This window comes from Caenorhabditis briggsae (assembly GCF_000004555.2).
Source record: "Caenorhabditis briggsae complete genome, chrX, whole genome shotgun sequence".
NCBI classification, from domain to species: Eukaryota; Metazoa; Nematoda; class Chromadorea; order Rhabditida; family Rhabditidae; genus Caenorhabditis; species Caenorhabditis briggsae.
The window spans coordinates 6,413,224-6,434,076 of record NC_013491.2 but is presented as its reverse complement, the minus strand read 5'-3'; the positions used below and the strand labels follow the sequence as shown (position 1 = coordinate 6,434,076).

The 20,853-nt window shown below is 37.8% G+C and overlaps 3 protein-coding genes across 3 annotated transcripts; 1 reads left to right on the top strand and 2 right to left on the bottom strand.

The window, feature by feature from the left end:
- Window positions 1-3,451: 3,451 nt before the first annotated feature.
- On the top strand, window positions 3,452-4,153 carry Cbr-flp-19 (the record flags this gene model as incomplete). Its single annotated transcript, XM_002644095.1, has 3 exons — window positions 3,452-3,509; window positions 3,731-3,843; window positions 4,055-4,153. 3 exons carry the CDS (start codon window positions 3,452-3,454, stop codon window positions 4,151-4,153), a joined length of 270 nt encoding a protein of 89 aa, XP_002644141.1.
- A 686-nt stretch (window positions 4,154-4,839) lies between these two features.
- On the bottom strand, window positions 4,840-13,405 carry Cbr-abl-1 (the record flags this gene model as incomplete). The annotated part of the gene is made up of 13 exons (XM_045239274.1): window positions 4,840-4,978; window positions 5,028-5,111; window positions 5,163-5,266; window positions 5,677-5,834; window positions 6,860-7,358; window positions 7,438-7,694; window positions 7,750-7,977; window positions 8,682-9,703; window positions 9,750-9,845; window positions 10,570-10,913; window positions 11,007-11,333; window positions 11,504-11,663; window positions 13,188-13,405. The coding sequence occupies 13 exons, from the start codon at window positions 13,403-13,405 to the stop codon at window positions 4,840-4,842; spliced, it is 3,636 nt and encodes a 1,211-aa protein (XP_045092688.1).
- A 2,254-nt stretch (window positions 13,406-15,659) lies between these two features.
- Window positions 15,660-15,918, bottom strand: CBG27575 (the record flags this gene model as incomplete). Its single annotated transcript, XM_045239273.1, has 2 exons — window positions 15,660-15,700; window positions 15,837-15,918. 2 exons carry the CDS (start codon window positions 15,916-15,918, stop codon window positions 15,660-15,662), a joined length of 123 nt encoding a protein of 40 aa, XP_045098319.1.
- Window positions 15,919-20,853: the final 4,935 nt, after the last annotated feature.

Genomic DNA, 20,853 nt, shown 5'->3' with positions numbered 1-20,853 from the left:
AAAAATTTGAAACAGCCTTTCAAACCGTAGTTTCATATATTACTGATATTGGAACATTGGTGAATGTTGTATACATAATTCCATTCAAGCTGAAATTGACAATGTCTTGTAGTTGTTAAATTTTGTTCACATAATTTACGGAATTTAGAAAGATCTTTCCTATTCTGAATTCAATTTTTTGCCAACGCACGGAACCTACCGTTTTCGACGTCAATCCATCTGAAATTGTGTTGAGAAATTCTCAAAAGCTGAAAGGGACAGAAGAATTTTTAACTACTTTCTAGGCGATTATGCATTCTGTAGCAACGGTGTGCAATATGAACGAAATTTGGAGAAAATCACTTTTAATGTTCCTTCACGTTCAAAACAACCTGAACTGTCCAATCGAGCTTTTTTGAAAAAAATTTTTTAGTCGTTCATCAACCACTGTTGTTCGCTGATATTTCTCGATCTGAAAACCTAAATTTTCCCAAGTGATTTCATCAATCAATGTTTCTCCCAGGGTCCCAAGATTTCTGTTCTCTGATGTTTACCCACCGACAATTCCGAGAATCACAAAGTCTAGTTTGTTCAGAATTTCAGAAAAAGGTTTGGGAATATTTTGACCGTGTGTCCATAATTCCAATTGTTTTTTTCCATCAACCCGTGTGAAACGGAATCTGTTTTTGACTTCAATCCATCATCTTGGGGTTTTTTTTTGGAAAATTCTCATAATCCGTAAGGCAGAGGAAATTTTTTTTTCAGAGACCATCATCAGCCACAGTAGTCTGTAAATTTTACTAGATCTGAAAACTCAAAATTTCTCGTGTGATTTCTGTAACATGTGTTTACCCAGGGTTCCAAGTTTTCAGTTCTCTGATTTTGCCCACTGGAAATTCCAAGAATCACAAAGTTAGGTTCCCTCGAAAATTATAAAAAACTTTCGGAATATTGCCTTTGGAATACATATTCTTTTGACCGTATTTCCATAATTCAGCTTGTTTTTTATTAACCCCCGGAAAACAAATGCATTGACGTCAATTCAGAATCTAGAATTGTTTTGAGAAAATCTGAAACTCGAAAAATCTTGAGAGATCCAGAATCAGAAAACAGGATGAAACTGATGTCACTTCATCAAAACCGGAAGCGGCATATCATCATTTATTTATCACGGATCAGTTATATAGAGGATGCCAAAAATGAAGGATGTTTCAGTTTTAGGAAATTAAAAATTCCACGTCCCACTTGCTATTATGATCTCGATCAAGGTGTAAGGCATCAGAAATTATTTTCTAGAAGTGTTTTGATCCTAGAAATGTTTTTTGAGCAAAATTTAAACAAAAATTGTATGCCGCTATGCAGAAGTTTTTTCGGCAACTTGCGACAAAAACCTGGTCAATATTTGTCCAATAGCCAAACTTCTACGAACTTCTGACCAGCAGTTACAAGCCAACAGCATATTAACCACCTAGGAGGGGTATGATAAGAATTTCGAAATCATTAGATCTTTTAATTTATTCGTTACATCACTTAAAATAATTTCTTATTTTTTTCCTTTTTTTTCAAATTATGAATCATATGTAACTTCACAGGATTACGACTAGTACACAATCAGACAGAATGCGACAATGATCTCGATTTCTGACCATTGTCCATCCCAAGAGATTGAGTACAATTTTTTTTCTTCCTTAGTAAGCAATGACGTCTTTGGGAATATGATTCTTGTTTCTATAGTACCCCCGAAAATGAATTCAAATATATTTTTCCAATATTTTTCATATGTTGTGTTTTGAATGTAGAATTCGAGCCAAAGACCAAGTGTCGGAATTGATTAAAATTCATGAAGCTTCTCGAATAACACTTTTACTACCGAGGGATGAGACATAGAGGGGCTAAAAACAAAATTAACTGGATTACAATGCAGAAGCAAAAAAAATGGAGGGAATCCAGGAAGGATCTAGTGACTCGTCTTTTTTTTGGGTAGCTGGACTTCCTGGTCCATGTGCATTTTCTGAAATTTCAACCTACCCAGCCAAGTTGAGAATGATTTCTTGATAAAACCTAAAAATAGTGATATCAGAGATTAGAGATAACAATTCAAAAACATCAAATTAGAGCGGCTAGACAATGAACCATCATTGCAGTTGTCTGAAAATCCCTTCTGTTTTGTGTTTTGAAATCGCCTGGAGAGTTCTTTGAGTGACTTTTGATAACAAGCTTTGATTTAGAATGCATTTGGTTGAATTACTTCAGAAAAATTATCTGAAAATGGTTAGAGCAGACATTAATCATCTGAAACATAGGTTTTCGTTCATCTTGTTGACCGGTATTCTAGGTTCAATTTTGAGAAATCGTCTTGATCGGATTACTGTAGGAAAATCAATTCCAATTAAAGTCTAGTCTCCGAAAAACGCTTTCCAAGGGTAAAAAAAATCAGCAGTAGTTCACGGCTGTTCTGATTGGTATTTGCTGAATATCTTGTAATATCGAGAATTCCGAGTTTTGAAACTTCGGATTATTCCGACCTTAGAATTCTAGAATTTCGAAATGTCGAAAATTCCAAGTTTCAAAATTTTTGAATAGGGATAGTCGGATATTCGGAATCCCACCGTCCCATCAAAAAAGCGCAAAAAATTGACAATCGAATTTCGAAAACGCAACAAAGGAATCCCGCTGGAGACCCGCAAAGAAACTTTTAGCTAGCGCCTTTGACATATCGTAATCCAAAACGCTCTAACTCAGAAAATAAATTCGGAATTTAGTTTTGAAAAAAAACCTTTGGGAATATTCTCCAAAACGCTCGAATTTTTGTTAATTTTTAAATTCGAGTTTTGTTCCGAACACCTCCGACCACAGTAGTCTAGATTCTATCACCTTGAATATTCTGATTCTTTCGATCCCTTCTTTATTTTCAAAATATCTCTTCTCCACCACAAATCAGAATCACAAAATTCATCTTCGCCCCCTCATATCTCTCCCGATTTCCGGATCTTTCTAAACTTTGTACTTGTTGTTAGCCTCCCCATATCAACTTTCTTCCGGTGCCCCAAAACACACACAAGCACGATGATGATTCATGAATTATATACGCAAACCAAGTTTCCGGAAATCTCCGAATACCTTCAAATTTCTTCATCATCGTCACTTTCTTCTCAGTTTTCAAAATAACGCAAAACGTAAGCCAACTTTTCATGTGCAAGCAGCTCATCTTCAAAAGTCATCTTCTCGCTTACTTTCCGTTCATTAGCACTATACAAGCCGCGCCCTATCTCATTTCAAACTCCGCCAAGGAACCGTCTCCGCCCCTTTTTTGTCTTTTCTTACGACTCTCTTCGTTTTTTCACACAAAAACTTTGATTCTAAGTAAGGGTGTGGAATATCGCTCGCCGTCGCGTCTTCAAATTTACCCGTCATAGATTTCTGCTCAACGTGTCGAGGCTCCGCCCATCGAAGCTTCATTCATTGCACCGACATGTCCTTCCAGCTAACGCTGTTTTCCATGCTTCTCCTACTAATTGCCGTAGTCGTCGGTAAGTACGCTTAAAACTTGTTTAAGTTGAATTGAAGGATTACTGTAGTAGTGTTTCTTGGAATATTTAGACAAAAGAGCCCAGATCATGGCCCTGCAGGCAAACCAAAAACTTTGGATTCTAAGGAAAAGATTCTAAGCATAGCTTCCGCTCTTGAAGATTCTATAGAATTTGCTCCAAATCAGTTTATGCGGGAAATTCTGAAATCTCCTATTTTGCAGGGCAACCAATTCAGTCACCATCCGGTGATTTGAGAGTCCAAGCCGTTCAGGACAACTCGCCGTTGAGTATGGAGGCGTTCAACGACGATCCGGCAGTGTACGACTACATCGAGGTATGTTGACATCCTATTTGGATTACGGGATGTAGTGGACAATGTGTAATGCAGCAAAAAATAATGAGCTTTTTCTCTTATTTTTGATCCACTTCAGCCATCCTACATCTCCTTTCCCTCAAAATAAAATCCTTGAAAAAGATCTGAGGGCGTAGAGGAAAATACCCACTTCAAAAATCTGAATAAAAGTTCAAACTCTCTTATCTTACAGCAGTCGGATCCCACTTTCAAGGTGATGGAGAAGAAGTGGGCGAATCAAGTGCGCTTCGGCAAGCGAGCATCGTGGGCCAGCTCGGTTCGGTTCGGATAAATCATATTGCACACCTTTTTCTTCGGCGGTTCTTCACGGAAATCTCTCTCTCTCTCTCTTTATTTTTATCTCCATTTTTACCCTTTTCTGCGCACAACTCTATTTCAGACGACAATCAGCACACACTCATTTTAATCTTCGTGTTCTTCTTCTTCTTCACTTTAAAAAATTCCAAAAAAAAAATCTTCTTGCTTGCTCTCGTGTTCACTCTCGTCTTCTACCGTAACCCCTCTTTTGACTTCCCTCCCCTCCCCAACAAAGCACACAAACCGATACAGTTGATATGATTTTTCTCTCGTATTGTCAAGAGAATTCTAGTAATAAAGTTTGCGACTTGTTGATAAAAAACATGACAGATTTTATTGATGCATATAATAGAATTATGCCCTCAGTGGGTTACAAAAAAGGAAAGGAGCAAAATACACCGTTTAGTTGGGATCAAGGTGAAGTAAAAAAAAATGGTATACAATGCAAAATTTAATAAAAAAACAAACAGAAAAAGAAACGTTACATGAATCTCATCAGTTTCATTTCAAGGAGAAAAAAGACACAAAAAAACTACACGTTTTGTTTTAAAAGTAGTAACCTACTTCCATTTGGAAGTTACAGAGCTGCATAGACCATATAGAGGTTTTCGGGATAAAAAAACTGGGAATATTGAAAATTTTATGAGGAAAAAAAATTTATCATCGATCCACAAGACGCATGATTTGATCGAAACAGTCTTGGAACGCCATCACCAATTTTCCATCAACTGGTTTTGCTTTTGGATTGTGTGAAAACTTTATTTGACGATTGTAGGTCTCTAATTGAGATAGGAGTTCCCTAAAATTCGATTTTATAAGTTCCGAGTCTTTTTAAAAATGTTCCTTACTTGAAACGGAACTTGCTATGCGGTGAAATTTGCTCTGCGTAGACGGAGCACGTGCCATGGAGCTTTTGCACATTGTCTGCCATTCTGAAACAGTAATTTGTTAAAGAATTCCCATTCTCCAGTTTTCTAGCTTACATCACAAACTGCTGAAGTTTCTCATCAGTGAGCTCGGAGCTCGCCAGATTTGACAAATTCACAAAATCCTTTTGAATGACGCGGAGTAGAGATACAATGATATCCTGAAAAATACATTGTGATGTTTCCCACACCTTCTGACCAGATATAAAGATCAGGTGAGCTTTATGATGTTTAGAATTTTCTTTTATTTCTGAAACGGAAATTGTGTTTCAGCACAAAATTGACGTCACGTCAACCATTTGCAGTTCCAGAAACACTTAGCGGTGTTTTTTTTGTACGAAAATAAAAGAGCTAAAAAGATACTTCTCCGTTTAAAAGCTTTTAGCCCTGCCAAAATAGACTTTAAGAGCATCAACCTCATAAAATCGGGGTGTCTTTTTGCAAAAACAAACTAATGGCTTCGAGTTTCTAGTGGAATTTAATTGCCGTTGTGGAGGCGTTTGCGTTTCAAGCAAAAAAAGTTCCTTGCTTTTATTATATAGAAAAACATCTTTATACACCAGGGACCAACCTTGCTAACAGGCTCTTCCTCAATAGAGCCAGACTCTTCCAGATTCCGGTTCTTGCGTGACGGCACCACATGCTTCAGTTCACCATTTCCTTCCATCATTGAGAATCTCTTCGTGGATCCACCTTTCTTTTCAAGAGCATGTTCCCGATATGGAGCTTCTGAAATGACAAATTTTCTTCCTTTTGGCTCATCAACAATATTACGTGATGGTACGAAAAAAGGGGTCTCTAGAATCACGCGCAAATATGACGCCCGAATCGTATGTATCGGATTGCACGTGTCATAACGAAGGCGTTGGAAAAATGGAGAAGTGGGTTTCAGTTTACTCATTAGTAGGCTTTTGGCCGAGATTGCGAAAGTTCAGTCGCCCACGGATTGTGCGGGCGTACAAATTGAGGAGGAATAATTTAGAGAAGATTGGAATGAGCAATTTTTGCAGGGACTAGCCGTTTTGGAAAGGGTAGGAATAATTGGACAAGGACAGCCATGAAAAATTATTCATGGGTCATACAGTAGCGGCCAATAAGGTTTACAAAAACGCATTTTTTTCAGTTGATTTTCAGGAAATCTGACAATTTTCAGAACAATGCAGCTCCACTGTCAAGTTTCCAATCACGTTATAAATTTTGGAGGATGTAAAATAGACCTGGATTGAAAATTTTGCATTTACAGAATTTTTTGAAAATTCACATTTTCTTCAGCTATTTGCCAATTTCTGAGAGACATCCCATTTTTGCCCGTCTTGATACAAAAAATGGGAAAAAAACAGACCTATTTCAGAAATTGACGATCAGCTGAAAAACTAGGATATCTCGAAAAAATGTGTTAGTGCAAAATTTTCAATACGAATTTGTTTTACGCCCTCCAAACTTTTAAAAGTGGACGGAAATTTAACAGCCTGGCTTTATTCTAATGAATCTCGTCAAAATCCACTGAAAAGTTTGTATATTTTATTGACAGGTACTGTAAATCTGTGACATTGTTGCTAGAATCGATTCCATAAAATGCACATAAAAGTCTCTCAAAAATTTCAACTGGTTTGTAAAGTTATAGATATACCAGACTGCGATTGGCTGTCTACCGATGTCCTACAAAAGCGTTGTGAGATTTTATCACTCCAATTGGTTTCCCTTTCTTTAAAACAAGCTCAACTCCAATTTTACTCAAAACACCTCTGACCAACCTTCAATTTTACTCTCCACAGCCGACGATGGGGTCCCGAGCTGCTCAAATTTGGTGGTAATGTCCCGTAACGACTTCGTCCGTGACATCCTATTCGACTCTCTTTCTTTATCCCCTCCATTGATCATCCAAGTGACTGGCACCACTTTGGTCTCTCCATTACTTTTTCTAGCCAGTTCTGACTTCATTTTCTCCTCCTGTATCTCAGAAAGAGACGACGTTTCTGAACTATCCGCGTGCTCTGAATGAGATAGAGCCGAACTTGTAGAGTTATTTGGGCATTGAAGTGAGAAGGGACGATGATGTTGGAGTGGTGACACTTTTTGAGTTACCAACTGTCGAACTCGAGCTTTTTCGTTTGGTGGCAACGCAATTGCACTATCGTTAGTGGTATCTGTGGCATCTAACGGGGAGTCGTCGTGATTTTCCTCCTTTGGCACATGACGCAAGTTGCGGATTTTTGCTTTTAGTTCGCCTTCTACATTTTGGTAGGAGTCGGCCTTAAAGGAAATAATTTGGATGAAAGAGGAAAGAAACACTAGGGGAGACAGGATTAGCAGCCAACAACAAAACACCTACTTTTACGATTTCGATTTTCCGGGTCACCGCATGCTTGGGACCCCACATGCCATCTTTTGTTGTTTCGTCTGACGAATCTTCAGCTTTGGATTCAACTTTGACACTGACCGACGCGTTACGTGATGGGGGTACTGGTACAGGGACCGGACTGGCTCTCGAGTGCCTGTTGTTGAAATCTGATCCATTTTTAAGGGAATATTTGACAGATGACTTGTTGAGCGACCCAAATGGCGATGTTTTGTCCGATTTGTTGGTTTCTAAAATAGAACTTTCGAACATTTTTAAAATTTTGAAATGAAATAAAAAATTTACCATCAGCAGTATCCGAATCAATATGATCCAATTCTGGCGTCTCACCACGCTTTTTCAGTTTAGAACGAATTTGTCGTAAGAACACGTTTTCTCCAACTACCGGATGCATTTTTCCGTAGGTGCTAGAAGTCATGGAGTCTGGAAGTGGCAGTGTGTCCAGAGAATCGTTGGACACTGTACGACTCATAGAAGATGATCCGGCTCCCTCGTTATCAGCATCGGTGCTTTCTGAAACTAAGAAGAGATGCAAATTATAGTCAAATTCGTTGCTGGGAGTGATATAATTTTCATAAAATCCGTAAAACCAAAAACTTACCGATTGAATATTTGTAAAACTTCGTTTTTCTGGTTAGCAAAATCTTGTTTTTGAGTTTGGCGCTATTTTGAAAATGAAACTCTCCGAGATTTCAATAAAAAACTTTAAAAAAATATGTATACTTACAGTTTTATCACCAAACTGTTCGAAATTCCCGGAAAATGCCGTACTATTAGCGCCAAAAGTAGTTCGAAGGGAGCGAGAATTTTGTATTCCAAGGTTAGTAGGTCAAAATGCTTTTCAGTTTTTTTTCTTACCGATTTTTCAGTGTTTTTGTTCAACATTTAAAAATTTTTATGACAAAATTAGTAATCAGAACAACTGAATAATCCCTTTTATTCCCTGATCGCATTTTCAATGGCATTTCCCGGGCACTTTCGAAACTTCAACTAATAAACTGTCGAATTCATTATTTCCATAATATTGCATTACAAATCCGCAAATGTACATACTCAAAATCGCGGTAAACTCAGAAAAATAGGTTTTTTTAATTTCTGAAAACTGTAATTTTGCTAATTTTACGGATACAATTTTACGGAAGTCCGTGAAATTTTACAGATGTATGAGAATGCTGTAAAAAATCCCAGCCCTAGTCCCACTGAACACTCTTTCTCACCTTTCCAACTATCCACTCGTCTCATCGAGTCCAAATACGCATCTATCCTTTGCCCCTTCGGCATGGTTCCACCTAGGCGTGTGACCGCTTTCCTCACATTCTTCTCAGCCAACGGAACAATATCATCCTGTTCATTCCTATCAAACTCCTCCGATGCGTGACGAGCATTACTACTTAGAACTGACTTCAGAAGTTTCGGCTTAGCACTCTGTTGTGGAGGTGCTGGATATGGTACTTGGGAGCGGAACGATGTCACTTTGCTACCGCTGGATGGTTGATTGAAGAACATTCCACCGTCATCATTCCGCATGAAATTCTTATTAGCGAGCTCTGGGTTGGAATTACGGGAGTGGAGAGATTCTCGATCGCGATCTCTATCATGATGTGAAGAATGTCTCGTTTTTGAATCACTCCTTTCTCTAACATGCGACGATCTTCTTCGTTCTGACTCCAATTTCTTCTCACTGCTCTTTTTCAATTGTTTCTGGACGTCTTCTTCAAACGAATTCGTTGTGATTAGTGTCTCCAAGTTATAATGAATATCGCGGAAGCGTGGACGATCGGATGGTGACCAATTCCAGCATTGCAACATGAGCCTATACACCGACGGTGGACATCCTTGTGGTCCATCCATTCGGAACCCGTGTTCAAGTAGACTATAAACGTTTGACAATTCAACTCCCGGATATGGAGCCATTCCATAAGTGGCGATCTCCCAGAGTAGTACTCCAAACGCCCATACATCTGACTTTGAGCTGAACGTGTTGAATGCCAAGCCTTCTGGAGCTGTCCATTTGATAGGGAATTTTGCTCCGGCGTGTGCAGTATACGTGTCTTCTTTCATAAATCGAGCTAACCCGAAATCAGCAATCTTCACAATGTTGTGCTCAGACACAAGACAATTCCTAGCGGCTAAGTCCCGATGTATAAAATGCCTTGCTTCTAGGTATGACATTCCCGAGGCGATCTGACTGGCCATCTTGACCAGAATGATCGGTGGAAGAAGTGTTTTATCGGTTCTTCTGAATAAAATAACATTAAAATGTGACTGAGAGAAAACAAACGTACCTTAAGTACTCGAGCAAATTTCCATTGCACATAAATTCGGTGATGATGTAGAATGGAGCTTCATGGGTGCAAACGCCGAGGAGACGGACCAGATTTCTGGGAAAAAATTTGTTTCAAAATTATAAGTTTGTTAAAATTCGATATTACAAATTATTCGGATAATTAGAAGTTCCGAATATCAAATATTTTGAGCGTTCAAAATCCAAAAAAAAACTAGAAATCCTAAAAATTCCAAAACACGAAAATTCAAAAACTGCTAAATTTAGAGATGAAGAAATTCGCAAACTCTGAAATTTCAGAAAATTTAAAATTCGGAGATTCAGAAAATCAAAATCTTGAAATTTATAAATTCAAAAAATTCAGAATTTCAAAATATCCGAAAATTTTAGAATTTTCCGAAATTCCAGAAAATCCAGAAACTTAGACATTTCGAAAGTTAATATTTATAATGAGTTTGAGAATCATGAAAACTCAAAAATCATGAAAATTCAAAAATCCTGAAAATTCGAAACTTCCAGAAAATTCAAAATGTTCGAAAATCTGAAAACTTAAAAAAATTAAAAAAAAAAACCAAAAGTTCCTAGAATGCTAAAATTCTAAAATTCCAATTCCAGAAAATTTAGCTACTTAGAACTTCCACAATTCATAAATTCTAGAAAAGCGGGAAATTCAAAAATTCAAAAATTAAAAAAAATAGAAAATTTGAAAAAAAAATCCAGAAACTCGGAACTTCATAAGTTAAGAATTACTCATAATGACCCAAACGTAGTTTCAAGTCTTTTCTAACTATTTCTGTCATCCAAAAATTTCCCATCCTCACTTATGATGCAAATCCTTCATAATCGCCGCTTCTGCCAAAAACTCATGCAACGGCATCGCATCCTCTTTCAACGCCTTCACCGCAATTGTGCAATCATGTCGCTTCCAATAGCCCTCGTACACATCTCCATACTGTCCGCCACCCAATTTGTTATGCATGATGATTTCCGATCTATCCAGTTCCCATTCATCCGGCGCATTTGGTGACAACGAAAACAGTCCCCGTGTCTTGTCCTTCTTACTCGCCGGATACATCAAAGTACATATTAGTCCGTCGGCATGAACACTATGATGATGCACCAACTCGCCAAGTGTGCGGAATTTGACTTCCTGCGTGATGAACATCTGGAAACAAGAAGATGAGTGTATTTGCACAGAGGGTTGAGAGTATACAACAATTTGAAGAACATCACATGATCATAGCGATCAAGTACTTACCCTTTCCGTGTTATCCACGTTTATCCGATAATGAAACACCCGACCATCATGTCGAACCGAGATGGTATACTGTCCAATACTGGTTTCACTTTCTCGAACCAAAAACGATCCGGTGATCCCACTGCCGAGAACTGCTTCCGAATCACTTCTGGATATCTTCCCATGATACCACGTGTACTTATCCAGAGAGTTGTATGGAGCTATGAAATTGCTTGGAACCCATCCAATCTCTCCTAGACGTCGTTGACTGCTCGCGTCGTTTTTCCTTGTCGAATATAGCCGCGCTTCACACCACTCATTGTTTTTGTTGTATCCCAGAATTCGCACCTGCAAGAATGCACAAAAAATGATTGACCAGGTGACATGTGCAATTGACGAGGCGAGCAAAAAAGCTGCTAGTGACGGGAAGTTATGCCCTCCCAAGTTGATTTATTGATAAACGTCCGAAGAGGATGGGGGAGATGACTTCTTGTTTGATTTATGTCCAAAGTACTAACCTGATCACCCTTTCTCAATGAAAGCTGCTCTTCACCGACTCCATGGAAATCGTAGAGTGCCACGAAGAGCGGTGCCGATGAGGAAGACGATGAGGATACTGTATTCATGTCGTGTGTATTGTTCACCGAGTTCATCGAGCTACATGCTACCAAGTCTTCTCTGAAAATAAAATTCGTTTAGACTGAGTGGAAAAATGGGATGAAATGGGTGTTTTTTGTCACACTTGGAAGTCAAAATCATCAAAAATTCTTTTGAGGTCCACTCAGCCATAATAATAGCGGTTTTTGTAATGCAAACAAACATTTTCACTGGAAAAAATGACTTCACCAGAAACATTTAAATCAGGTAGAACTAAGGCAGGTTTAACTGACTATATTCACGGGCAAGCCGATCGAGGCGTAATAGGGATAAAAATGACAGTGCCCCGATTGGAAGATTGGGAATAAAAGGCAGAAAAGGCGGAGAGAGAGAGAGAGAGAGAGAGAGAGAGAGAGAGAGAGAGAGAGAGAGAGAGAGAGAGAGAGAGAGAGAGAGAGAGGAAAAGAGAGGCAAGTTCGAAAAAAAAACATAGGCGAAGAATTATAAGACCACACTTGATGAAAAATGACTTCAGACTGACAGTGACGGAGAGAAGGGACGGACATTCACGGCATTTCTTCAAAAGGAATATGGAGACATATAAAACTTTCGATTTTAAATAATAACGCTATATTCCTTAGAAGATGAAGAAAACGATGATCAGGAAAAAAAACGTTATTACAAAAAATTGGATATTTTTAGTGTTAAGTAAAGTCAGGAAGTATCAGAAATCATATTTTTGGCCCGTCCTGTGCGGATATTTTTTCCAAATATAGGTTCAGGCTAAGAGAATGGCAGCCATGATTGCAAAAAATTGTCTAATTTAGCAAATAAAAAATATTGGCTAAACTAATACAGATAGAACATCAAGTTTTGTAATAAAAGTTCAGAAGTACTGAAAAATTCAATTTTTCGTCTGAAAAATTGGATCATTACCTGTTCAAAGCATTTGGAGCTGCTAAAACAAATTTTCATGAACTTCCGTAGGAAAAAATAGCGTTAGAATTTTCTGGACAGAGTTGACCATCACCCCACATGGAGCAATTCTTATGTTTCCACCTACGTTATTGATTTTTCAGCTAATTTTGATCACTTTAACCATATCTAGGAGTCTGGAGCTCGGCTGTCAAGCTCCCGATCACTTTGAAAATTTTGGAGGGTTCAGAATAGACATAGATTGAGAAAGTTGCATTCACAGAATTTTTAAAAAAAATCCTAGTTTCTCAGCTATTTACATTTTCGAAAAGCAATTTTTTGGTCCGTTTTGTACTGAAAATGTGAAAAAAACAGGTGTCTTTTAGAAATTGGCGAATAGCTGAAAATTTTTTTTTAGAATCTTGCGTCAAATGTTTAGTTTGAGTCCATTTTTCTTGGTTGTCATGAGATATTTTCACATCAAAAATGACGCTAACTGACAAAAATTTGAAAATAAGACCGAAAATTTTGCGAGTCAAAATTTTTTCGATGTCGATTACAGAAATTGAAAAAAATGGATTAAACTCGACGGTTGAGGCACTTCTAATTCACATTCAACATTTTACAATCCTTAAACATAAGAAAAGAAGAAATTCAAACGTTTTCCATTCACACACACACAACACTTACAATGAGTCGATGGTAGCCGTGATAAAGCAGATGCTCTCTGCCAATTTGTGATGCAAATAGTGCATCGGTAATGCGACAGATGGTAGACTCCGTGACATTGCGGGTGATGAATCACCAACCCTAGACAGGTACATTGTGCTCCGAGACTTGGTTCGCGGTTTCGGCCGCTTTTTCGTCCGCTTTTGAGACCGTTCTCGGAAGCACGGATTCATAATCATCGTGGGCTTTTGCCAAGATGCGAATGGACCCTTCTTCTTCAAAATGCGCACCGATGATGATGGAAGAGCCAGAGTCAGAGAGAGGAAGAAGGAAGGAACCAGCGGATGTATTGTGTGAGAATGAGTGATGCGGGGATATATGAATGATGATCACTTCGGGAGGAGGGTGGCCCTTCCACTCGGCACCGGCTGTTCCAGTGGTCGTGAGGAGGGGTGCGACAGATAGATTAGCACTTGGCGCCGCTATCTGATTATGAGAAAGTTGGAAAATAGACGAGCAGCTTATTTGATTGGCATTTTTGCACCGAGATCACTCGGTAAGATCTTTTCAGAAAAATGAAAGAAAGCAATAAATGATTTAACTCGTTTCAACCCTGTAGAACAGCTGTGCCTTTAAACATTTAATCCACCAGATTTCTAACTAGAATAATACGAAAATTGATTCAATAAAAATGGAATCAAAGGAAGATTAGAAGTTCCAATTCAAATCTCGAAAATCGTCCCCGACCCCCCATCGACCACATTCCATTTTACGGTTGTATAGCTTTTATGGACATTTTATGAACTTTTGAGCGAACGCTAATTGTCGACGGCTTTTATCTCTATCTTTCTCCCTCTCACAAAACGTTGTCCTCATCATTCCGAGGTTCACTTAGCAAGGTCATTTCAATTATCGCCCCCTCAGATTTCCGAAAGTGTCCTCAACCACTTGCCGTTCACAAAATCCGCCAATAATTGCCGCACAAGAAGGAAACATAAAATATCAAGAGGGTTGAGTATACCCAAGTTTTTTTTGACAATTATGTTTACAACAAAAAAATGGCAAGAGGACTATAAACCTTCTACCAAAAGCAGTAAAATTGAGTATAGATCGTTGTAAAAACGGAGTGAAATATATTACTAAAAGTTAATAAGAATGATGATGTCGTAGTGTAAAGTGCGTAAACGTCAGGGGAAGCAAATTTACATGAATAGCGCTGAACTGAATTTGCATACATTTCAAAATAGGGAGAGTCAGAGATGAAAGGAAAGACAGTTGATGGTGCAGGACACACGCTATGCATTTGTAGGCTCATGTTACGTTTGAGGCATTTTTTTTACACTTCAATGCTTTTTGGAAGTTAATCAAACTCTAAAAAAAGAAAAGCTTGATAAAATTGTCAAGTTTGGATTTTTGACAGATTGTAATGCATCAGAAAAGGTACAAAAAATTCTCGAGATTCATAAAGATTCAGTCTACTTGGAATAAACTTGGGAAAAGTCAAAATTAAGCTAGACAAAGAACAAGCTATTTAGAAGAAAAAAATTACTGAAAATCATTTAAAAATAAAATATGGTAAACCCACCCAAGCTGTCAAATTTGAGCACAATAATCTCGGTTCTCATGAAAGATACCGAAAATTGGTCAACTGATAAATTATTTATCACATTATCACAAACATTTTGTTACTTGACAAATTTATGATATTTTATAAGAACCGAGATAATTGAGCTCAAAGTTTATGTATACGCTGAGCTTCTACTACAGCGTTCACGGTAGTTTTAATAGATTGAAGTTGGAAGAAAGTCAACGTTTTTGTATGAAAAAATCGTTAAAATCACTGAAAACTATTTCAAACATAGTATAGCATTTTAGTCAAAATTATGAAAAATGTAGACAGAACCACAAACTATCAAACTCGATGTGAAAACATGGAATCTCGATTTTTCCGTTTTTTTTCACGTGAGAATATAGATGAAGTGAATTTCAATAAATTTTTCAGAATTCTAATTCAGTCTAAGTTTCAAAACTAAAAACAAAACCAAATTAAAAACAGTCCCATCACATATCTTTTCTACAAATGCGGGGTTTCTGCACACAACCGCAGAAAAATAATCTCTCCGGAAACGGAAAACGACTGTATTTGCATATTTGGTGTTGGTGGTGGCCGCGCGAAAAACCGAAGAATTGACCGAGATGAGCTCAAAAGCACAGTGTGTATGTGAAATTAGGAGAGAACTAAATGAGAAACACCAAAAGACAATAGAGAGAAGAAGAAGAGACAGAAATGGAAAGCCGATCGGAAAAATGGGAAAGAGCTCTATCAAACATACCGGACAACGAGGAAATGAGTGAAAACGAACGAACATGGAAGACAAAACGAGCAAATGGGACGAGGAAGCCCTTAATATATTCGAAACGAGAAATGAGAGAAGGGGGTCCTTCTCATTGGGGAAAGAGCATTGAGAGCAGTAAGAGTCAAATGCAAAACGATTAGCTGTGAACTGAACTCGAATTAATTCTGTTCGCTTTGTCTTTCATGTGTCTTTGAAAATTTGAATCGCATTTTTTCAAAGAACTTATGCCCCAAAATCCAAGGAAATTTCTGATCCATACTTTTCAAAACCGAACACCACACTCCTCCAAACGAAAAATTTTCTTCCGAAAAACAAACATACCTGCTTTGGCTGGCACGGAAAGTCGAGCTGTCACTGTTCGGCGGTCGAAAAGTGTCAAACGTCGGACGGAACATCTAAAAACAGTGTTTTTTGTAAGATCCGGGGAAACAGAGTGATCGGTGAGAGAATCAAAAGTTTAGCAAAAAGTGATTCATCGAAAACCTTTGAAATTTCTTGTGGTTGTTTCGAAATTTCATTAATCCCAAGAACAAATGGAAATGGGCAGTCTTGAGTGAAAAATGTTCTTTCGAACAGACCCGGCCCGGGCATGGGCCGTGGCGGGCCGGGTCTTTAACTTACAAGCACGAAATTTAGCAATTTTTGAAGCGAGTCAATTTTTATCAATATTTTTTTTAATTTAAAGCTAAAAAAACTTACATCAACCACTGTCGGACTCTTGCTCCGTTCGATTTCTTCGGCTAGCCTGCTCGAGTTTTCCGTTTTCGGACTCGCCACCGGCCGATCAAAGACAGTATCTTCTGCAAAAAATATGATTTGTCTTCGGAACGTTTTAAGGTCACTCAACACAAAGCAGAAAGTTTAACAAAAATTTCAAAATGGTGAGTAATTTTTTTTTGCTAGTTATCAGTGGCGTCAAACGGCTGGCTAAAACGAAATGACAGAGGGAAAAAGGAGTAAGATAACACTTAACGACCGTAAAATATATGCTAGTGCGGTTAAAAATTGAAACAATTTGGATGGGAGGGTTGGTGGCACTAAAACCAGTGATAGTACAAGACAGGGGGAATAGGGAATAATTAGAATTCCAGAATTCAGGTGTTGGGGTTAACAGTGAAATTACTGAGAAAAGTATTTCCAAAAACATATAGTACCGTTCAATAAGATATACAAAAAAGGATTTTTCAATTTATTTTCGGTCATGTTGACAATTTTCAGGAGTCTGGAGCTCGGTTGTCAAGATACCAATAGACCTACATTAAACATTTTTTTTACTCACATAATTTTTTGAAAATTAACAGTTTTTCTGATATTCGTTGGTTCTTGACAAACTTCCTTTTCAGCCTGTTCTCGTACTGAAAATGTGAAAAACAAGTGTAATTCAGAAATCGGCAATTAGGTAAAAAACTACCAATTTTGAAAATTTTCTGTGAGTGCAAAATTTTCAAATATGTCTGTTTTACATCATTCAAAAATTTCAGAGAAATCGGGAACGTGACTACCAAATCCCAACCTTCTGAAAATGGTCAACATGGCAGAAAATCAACTGTACTGCATGTTTTTGATGGTTTGAGAAACTTTCACTTAGCAAAAAAAAAAAGTATTTAAAATTACAGAAAAAATCTTTAATCACAAAAAGCTGGAATATAACTCGAAAACTCACAAAAATAGAAACCGACCAAGAACAACGGCCAAAAATAATGTTTATAAGTTTCGAGCCACTTCTAAACTTCGGCTCAGCTTATAAGGCTGACTCTTACTAAAGAATGAAATATGGAGTATAAACAAAAAGAAAATATCTAAATAAGCGAAATCCCAGAACACCTGCTGGGATTCTCAAGCACAAAAATGAATCTAATTTTAGCAAATTTTTGCTGCTCTCGCTTTTTTGTAATAACTGGTAAATAGGACGAACACGTCGAGCTACAAGTGAGCACCTCGACGACCGGTATTATGGGTGGAAACAGAGAAAAAAGAAAAAGAGCAGCAGAGCCTCATATATAACTGTTAGGAGAGGGAGGAGAGAGAGGCTTCATATTGACAGTATGGGAGGAAGAAGAAAAGGCAAACGAAATAGCACGCACTAACGGTAAGCAGGCCAATTCGACATCAGCTTACCACACCCAAACGTTAACCTCCCGCTGCTTTTCATTTTTCTCTCGCCTTCCCCCCGCCACAGGTTATGCTCTCGCCCTCGCTTTTTACCTCTCTGGGCTCTTGTCAAAGAGTTCCTTTCTATCTAACTAACCTTCATCTTTCAATTTTCGCTGCCGAATTTTTTCCCTTCGCGCGAAGATCATCTCCCACTATTTTACGGTTTGTCTTTCTTTTTCAACTCAATGATCTTCAAACACACTTGGGTGAAACAGATAATAATGGAAGAAGAGGAAATGAGAGAGTAGTTAGAACATTCTTCTCTGATAAGAGAGAAACATATCAGCTGTTAAGCAGTCATTTTTCTTCTGGCCTCAGTTCTATTATAGTTAACTGGAGGGAAAAATTCAAGATTTATTCTTCGAAGAGCCAAGGAGTTCTGAAATCTGATTTTTTTAGTTAAAATTTCAAAGAAAATGATTTCAAAAAGAAAATGATTTCAAAAGGCAAAAACAGAAGGAAACTTTCACAAACAGCTTTTGGCTAAATCACATACAGTACCTGTCAATGAGACACGCAAAAACATATTTTTCAGCCGATTTTTGGCTATTTTGATCATTTTCAAAAGTCTGGAGCTCGGCTGTCGAGTTTCCAGCCACTTTGAAAATGCTGAAGGGTGTAAAACAGAGCTAGATTGAAAACTTTGCATTTTCAGAATTTTCTTCAAAGTTGCTAGTTTCTCAGCTTCTTGCTTATTTTTGTAAGAAACTCCTTTTCAGCCCGTGTTTGTACTGGAAACGTAAAAACCAGGTGTCTCATAGAAATTGGCAAATACCCTAAATTTTTAGATTTCTTTATAATTGTATGCTGGAAGAACCTCGACGGTGGATACGGAGGAACGATTGCCTTGCAAAAATGCCGATAAGTGTTAGACGGGTGCAAGTAAGAGCTCCACCGTCGAGCTCTTATTGGACGCATTGTAGAAAACATGATCGTTGTAATAGAAGGACCACACAATGTTAAGTTCGAGCTACTTTATTTTTGCTCCTGTGCAAGATATCAAAAATGTGTCAGATAATAAAATGCTTATAAGTTTATGATAAACAATTCATCAGTGGACAACTTTTGTATACCTTTGATATGAACCGAGATAAATTGGTTCAAAGTCAAACATGAGAACGGCTCTTCTATCACAGGTTTCACGGCGATTTCAGATTTTCTTCAAAGCAGACCATTCAAAATCTAATGTACAATTTTGATTTGCACGTTAATTTTATTTTCTATGGAATTCTTTTGAACAAACTTTGAAAAATGAATGATTTCAAGCTTAATAGTTCAGCTACGCAGCTATATTGAAAGAACTATTCTACCATTTTCACTTATTCCAAAGCAATCTAAAAACTATTTAAAAAATGAGCCAAACTAGTATTCTTTCACTGGGAAAAATGTCATGCAGAACAAAAGATTTTATGGTGGTCAGACACAGAAGTACAAGTGGCAAAAGTTGACCGGATGGAGAGGGGGCAAATGACGCATCGGATGGTGTCGTTGGGGGAAGAGAAAAGAAGATGTTGTGCGTATTGCGAAACAAGACAAGTTGTACGCGACGGGTGGTCCACTAAGAATGAATAGCATGACAAAATACGGGTCCACCAGGAAAGGCCAGAGCAAGAATTGAGAAGCAAAATGGGAGAGAGCAAAAGAATTGGTGAGAAAAGGCTTCGTGTTCGAGCATTCTTGAAGAGTTTCTGGCCGAAAATGTCTTTCTTATGGAACAGGTGCCACCGGGGAATAACAACTGGGGGAAATAAAGATGGATTAATATTGTAGTTTCTTTTGAAATTATGAAATCTTGAAATTTTCTAACAAAACATTTCAAGAAAGAATCTAAAGAAACTGTACTAAAATCGTCTCAACTTCGCTAAAAAGCTGTCTGACTTCTTCTTCCATTAGTACCAATTCGGTCAAAATCTAATTGTAAACCCCCACCAAGCCTATCGAATTACACATTTCGTGAAGCCAACAGAATAAAAGCATCCCGAGTTCCTCAACTTGCTCTACTAGACTATGATAGTAGTAAAAAGAAAAGACAACAACAATACTTTGACATAAATCTAGGGGGAAAAAAAGAAGCGACAAAGAATAGACAAAACAAAAAAAGGGAAAAAAGGAATTGAAGAGAGAGTCAGCATTACTTGACCCAAGTACTTTCCATAAGTAGCTTATTATACAGCTACGAGTATGCAAAAAAGAAAGGAAGAAAAGGGAAATGGGGAAGGTATGTGATGTGTGACAACTGGATCGGCTGCAAATGGCAGAAATGTCACATTCAGGTGATGTTCGAAGGGTTCAGAGTGTCTATTTCAAAAGTACATCGTCAGATACTTTGAAACTGTTATGTTTTATTGAATTTAAAGTCGTTATCTCAGGTTTATACAAATTAGGGAAACTGGGAAATTTTGAATTTTTTAAATTCCTTAATTCTTCAATGAAAATGGGTGTCTTTCTGAAATCGGAAAATAGCTGAAAACGAGGAATTTCATTTCCAAAAAATTCTGTGATTGCAAAATTTCCAATCTAGCTTTGCTTCACACCCTTCAAAAGTTTCAAAATGATAGGAAACTTGACATCCGAGATCCAGACTATTGGAAATGGTCAAAATTCCCAAAATTCAACTGAAAATTACGTTTTTGTATACATTATCAACCGGGACTGTATAAAAACTGTTCCAGGTTTTTGAAGCATTTGAAATCTAAAATTATATATTTCCCTAATGCATTTCTCTCAAAATCCCCCAGAAAAAACTTGAAGACCTACTTTTACGTTCAAAAAAATTCCAAAACACATTTCTACCCATATTCGTTTACTTTTCTCAAAAAATCATTTTTCTTCTGCCTTTTGGAAATTCCCCAGAGCCAAAAATAAATTTACGAACGCTTTCCATTTCTTATACCCTATCCCTTCGTCTCACCAAATCCATCATAAAAATTGGACCAGACGAAGAAGAAGAACGAGTGTCCTGTGTCCACTCCCAGAACCAATGGTCCACACACACATCAAAAGAAAAAGGGAAAGAAGTGTGCCAGAGAGCACATTTTATAATTGGAAAGAATGTCGGAGAGGGCCGTCCCCCGTTTTGCAGAAGCCGGTCCAGCACCAGCTGCTTTCAATGACCCCATTTGTCCAAGAATGGATCGAAATCTAGTTTTATTGGAAGTCAATGGATAGAAAAGAAT